The 5998-nt window shown below is 38.0% G+C and overlaps 1 protein-coding gene across 1 annotated transcript in view; it reads left to right on the top strand.

Annotated features, from left to right (window-relative positions):
• Positions 1–1990: 1990 nt before the first annotated feature.
• Positions 1991–5998, top strand: part of LOC106873291 (uncharacterized) — a 124572-nt gene continuing 120564 nt past the window's right edge. Inside the window, exon 1 of the mRNA XM_014920600.3 lies at positions 1991–2714. Coding sequence (XP_014776086.2) covers positions 2455–2714 — 260 coding nt within the window. The 5' untranslated portion in view covers positions 1991–2454. The remainder of the gene's footprint in view (positions 2715–5998) is intronic.

Here is a 5998-nt window from a genome sequence, read left to right as displayed (position 1 = left end):
GAGAGAGGGTATCTTACAACTACTTTGATCACCTTTTCACCACATTTTCCATTCACCTCCATTGTTTAACGTCTTCATTACTCATCACCGCCCACACAACTCATTAGCTCACACTAACTTTCTCATTCAGTTTCCACATTTCGCTCTCGAGACCTTTTCTCAACTTCATTTTCTCATCTACAATTTATACAGCCGAGCGAAAAGATTTGTATTTCTCTCTATCTCTTTTCGACAATTGACAAATGTCCGAAACGCTGGGCCTCTCTTTTTCTCCACGACATAATACACAATAATGAATACATTAACCTAATGATAAGGATCCATTGAAAGCTCATTGTAAAGACTTAAATTCGGCTTCAAAGTTTTTCTTAACTCTCACTATTATCTCTATCTCTCTCTCGCCACCATCACCACCACCACCGCCGCCGCCGCCACCACCACGTATGCGTATCATCTTCATCATCATCATCATCATCATCATCATCATCATTATCGTCGTCGTCCTCTTCTTCTTCTTCTTCTTCTTCTTCTTCTTCTTCTTCTTCTTCTTCTTCTTCTTCTTCTTCTTCTTCTTCTTCTTCTTCTTCTTCTTCTTCTTTCCATTCTCTTCCTTCTACTCCACTTCCACCACTCTCTCTGTGTGTCTTGTCTGTCTTGTCTGTCTGTCTGTCTGTCTCTCTGTTTCTGATTCCGCTTTTTCCTCCCCAAACCAAATGCCCCCCCACCCACTATTCAATCTTTGATCACATTTAAACAACACATTTATCATTTCCTCGAAATTAACAGTTCATTAAAGAGTCAATGGAGTGGACACATGCATTAATCCGCGTGAGGAACAGAACAGCGAGTGGCAGGGCTTTGGCTGGGGAAAGGAGTCGAACGAAACGAGAACATCTACCAAATGGCAGGTGTGTGGTGTGCATCAAGGAAGCGGGGAAAGAGTCTAGAGGGATCTCGTATTAAAAACATAAAAAGGAAAATAAGAGAAAGAAAAACTGTTAGTATTTAATGAGGAAATGAATAATTTATGATACAACGTTTAGAACGGTTTGTGGTTAATGTGGCAAGAGTTGCATATATTACAGGTTGGTTATGGAGAGAAATAGAATGTGGCCGAATGGAAGCATGAGAGAGGAAGAGAGAGAAAGAGAGATACAAATGGGAAGATAGAGAAGAGACGATGAAAAGGGAAAGAAAGAGGGAGAGAGAGAGAGAATGAAAGAGAGAGAGAGAGAGGGAAAATAGGGAAGAGAGAAAAAGAGAAAGAGGAAGCGATAGATAGTTACATAGATGGAAAGATAGAGAATGGTGGAGGCGGTGAGAGAGAGAGAGAAGGAAAAGGAAAATGCAATGTAATATTTGAAAGAGAGACTGCAAAGGAAATCGGGGAAAGCATAAGAGGTAAAGTGGACATGAGCCATACATACACAAAGAATATAGCGAATAAACCAAAACATTGCACACGCGCACATGCACCACCACCAAACCCACCCACCCACATCTGTCGAAAGATAATGAAATGGTGGAGGGGAAGCAAAAAGCAACAGACGGGTGGATTTGAGATAAAACAAGTGAAATATGACTGTGTAGTTATTTCTCTTGGATGAGAAAAAAACAGATACAAAGCACACACACACAAACATGTCTATGCATACACACACATATTTTCATGCACGCACACATACATGTATATGCATATAGAAACACGTACATACATACATACATACATACATACATACATATATACAGCCAAAAACAGTGACGGAGACTGAGAGTAGGAGAGGAATGAGACTTAAAATAGTTCTACATGAAACACAGACACGGTTGGTAGGTTAGTTAGACAGTTGCTATGACAAAAGATGATAAATATATAAACAGGGAGAGGGAAAACGATGGAGAGAGAGAGAGAAGGGGAGGGGAGAGAGAAAGAAAGCGAGAAAGAGAGAGAGAGAGAAAGAGAGAATGAGAGAGAGAGAGAGAGAGAGAGATAGAGAGAGAGAGAGAGAGAGAGAGAGAGAGAGAGGGAGACGGACACCTGCAAGTTTGTGTGAAGAAACTCTCTTTTCTCATCACAAGATATATCGAACGATATCATCACAAGATGTCACAGAGTACACATATACATGTACAGCCACACGAGGAGAAAGAAGAAAGCAACACAGACACTGAGCGCACGGTGTCACTTGTAAGTTTGTGAAAAAAAAATTTCTACCTCTCAGTACAAAATATTATTCGAAAGGTGGAAGGAAATAAAACAATTTCTTGCAAACCAAGCCACTGGCAAATTCTATTTTCCATTACAAGATTGTAAAAAGTGAACAAGGAAAAAGAGAAAGAAACAACAACAACAACATAAAAGACTCAACCCAACAAACAGTGAAGTAAGAAAGAAAGGAAAAGAATTGCAATAAAAAGCCCCCCGGAAAATAAACATCACTGCCATTTTGATTTAAGATGGCTGACACAGAAAGTTTGGTAACAGATACTACGTCAAGCCCTTTATTAGATCAGAAGACGGAAGAACCTGGTTTAGTAACAGAAAGCTCTCAAGATGCTCAATTAGGTCGTAGTTCGGTGGAAAATAATGTTGAAGGGGAAAATAATAAAATTGCCAGTGAACTTCAAGTTCCCGAAACGCTGGATTGTAAATCTCCATCTGTCGTTTCTGAAAGACCATCTTTGAATTTATGGACAACAAACAAAGAAGTCATCAGGTAAGTGTTCTGTGATTGGTTGCTGTTTAGATGTTATATTCTGATTCGAATTTGTTTTGTTCCTGACCGACTCTGATTATATGTAATATTTACATGGATAAAAATTGAAACAGAATTATAAACATTATGAAAATATGCTTTTTTTGTTTACTATTTATAATTTACATTTTTTAGACAGGACGGCGAGTGGGAAGAATTGTTACCACGCTGGATAATCTGCTTTGTAATAATTCATCCGGCTTTATGTTCTGACTTTTAATCACGCTGAGGTCGACTTTACCTTACCTTTCATCTGTTCGGAGTCGATAAAATAAGTACCAGTCAAGTACTGGAGTCAGTGTAACGGACTTACCCCTCCCCTCAAAATTACTGGGCTTGTGTTAAAATTTGAAAGAAATTTACATTCACATGTAGCATATATCCAGTTTTGTTGATTTACTTATTCACATTTCGAAGCCAATTATTATTGTCGACGTTGTAAGTGTTGTCGTAGCTAACAAGAAGTTATTTATAATATTAAGTTTATTCGTTTTCAAGTTTATTCGATTTCAAATTCTGGCACAAGGGCAGCAATTTCGTGGGAAAGGGCAAGTCAATTACATAAACCCCAGTGCTCCGAAAGGATGAAAGGTGAAGTCGACTTCGGCGGAATTTGAACTCAGAACGCTAAGACGGACGAAATGCCGCTAAGCGTTTTGTCCAACGTGCTAACGATTCTGTCAGCTCACTGTCTTCGGAAAATGATATTAATAACAAACAAACCCAATTTGTTCTGTTTTGTTTACCTAATAATTATTAACATTTGGACATTCTTACTTCAAAAACTTCTGAAATACAAGTGGCCACCACTCAACATTATGTCAACTTCCTTGCTTCAGAACAGTGCTTCTCTAAATGACCGGTGAAGACTTTTACATGGTACTGTGAACAAAGAGATAGGAGGGGGACGATAGATGCACCTAAACAGTTCCTTTAGTATTTGTCTCCCAGTTAATATTGGTTTCAAATTTTGGCACAAGGCCAGTAACTTCGGATAAGGGGATAAGTCGATTATATCAACCCCAGTGCTCAACTGGTACTTATTTTATCGACCCCGCAAGAATGAAATGTAAAGTCGATCTTTGCGAAATTTGAATTCAGAACATGAACATGGACGAGATGCTGCGAAGCATTTTGGCCAGCGTGCCAACGATTCTGCCCCCTCACTGCATTGTGACTCTCATTTAATATTGGTTTCAAATTTTGGCGCAAGGCCAGCAATTTCTGGGAAGAGAGTTAGTCATTTACATCGACCCCAGTGTGAAAGGGATCTTATTGACCCTCTTCATTTATCGTTTCGTGCTGTGTGTTTCCGTAAAAAAATACGCAAGTACGACTAGTTTCAGTAGCGAGAGAGTCAGATGCTGGTGTCAAACTGTTCTATCTATCTATCTATCTATCTATCTATCTATCTATCTATCTATCTATCTATCTATCTATCTATTTGCATATGTATCTTCTTTTTTCTTTTACTTGTTTCAGTAATTTGACTGCGGCCATGGTGGGGAACCACCTTGAAAAGTTTTAGTCGAACAAATCGACCTTAGGACTTATTATTTTTTCAAGCCTTGTACTTATTCAATCGGATTTTTTTGCCGAACTGCTAAGTTACTGTTGTCAAGCGACAGTGGAGAACAAACACAGACACAAAGACGCAAGCAACTACGCACGCACGCACGCACACACACACACACATACACAAGACGGTCTTCTTTCAGTTTCTGTCTACCAGATCCATTCACAAGGCATTGATCGACACGAGGCAATAGTAGAAGACACTTGCCCAAGATTGCACGTTGTGGGACTGAACCCGGAACCATGTGGCTGGGAAGCAAGCTCCTTACTACATAGCTATGCCTGCGCCTATATATGTATACACATACATACATACATACATACATACATACATATAAAGATATATATGTATATATATATATATATATATATATATATATATATATATATATATATATATATATATATATATATATATATATATATAAATAGGTTATCTGTAGACCATGGTTTCGAAATCAATACTTTCTTACCGAAAATATCTGTTTCTCCTCAGTATAGACTGCCGATATTTTCGGTAAGAAAGTATTGATTTCGAAACCATGGCCTACAGATAAGCTATTTATATATATATATATATATATATATATATATATATATATATATATATATATATATATATATATATACATATATACATATATATATATGTATGTATACTTACGAGTGTATGAGATTTGGTGGAGAGATTCAGAAAAGATGTATAAGAAGGGACTGAGAGTCAAGGTTATCTCAATACAGAGATAGAAGTACATTAGATCGTACGTGTTACATTAAGGTGGCTGTAGTGTAACTTCGACTACTGACTCCGTCCTTGCTTTATCATAGTAAATATAAAGTGACAACTGTTGTAATGACGGTAATGTATTTATATGCAGTGTGTAAGAATTGCAATTCTGAAGCTGAAGACGCCTTATTGCTGCCGTTTTGCGTATTACTTCTCTGCAGGAATACATAACATTGAAGAAGACAAGACATGTTGCGAAGATAATTGGTCGGTTTGGTAGTGGTTAATAAATCAGTTTTCCAAGAATTGAGGTGCGAAGCTATTTATTTTATACTCATAAGGAATTCTTCCCAGAAAAATTGGTGTAACTTTTAGCGCTGTTGATAAAGCAATGTCGAACTGGCATTCATTAGTACATGACCATATGTCATATAGTTTAAACTGTAAGGAATGTAAATATAAAAGACAAATATCTTACCTGCTTAATCCTATCGAAAATAGGGAGAATTCGTGAATTTGTTGTATTATCTAAACCAATTGCTTTAAAGCTCTGTGTGTGTGTATGTGTGTGTGTGTATGTATACATACTCACTCTTTCTATGTCCCTTCCTCTGTCTGTCTGTCTGTCTGTCTGTCTGTCTGTCTGTCTGTCTGTCTGTCTGTCTGTCTGTCTGTCTGTCTCTCTCTCTCTCTCTCTCTCTCTCTCTCTCTCTCTCTCTCTCTCTCTCTCTCTCTCTATATATATATATATATATATATATATATATATATATACATATAGACGGACCAGTTAAAATGTTAGGAGTCTGGTTTGGTCCGGACCTCCAGATAGAGAAGAACTGGAGCGACGTGACGAGCAGGGTGGGTCTCCTAACTCAGACCTAGTCTGAGTGGAAGCTATCCCTGAAAGGGAGAGCGGAGGTTGCAGGTGTGTTCATCGCAT

The sequence above is a fragment of the Octopus bimaculoides genome, chromosome 11 (assembly GCF_046866305.1).
Source record: "Octopus bimaculoides isolate indiv1 chromosome 11, ASM4686630v1, whole genome shotgun sequence".
NCBI classification, from domain to species: Eukaryota; Metazoa; Mollusca; class Cephalopoda; order Octopoda; family Octopodidae; genus Octopus; species Octopus bimaculoides.
The sequence above is the reverse complement of the archived record's forward strand: the minus strand, read 5'-3'. Positions and strand labels throughout refer to the sequence as shown.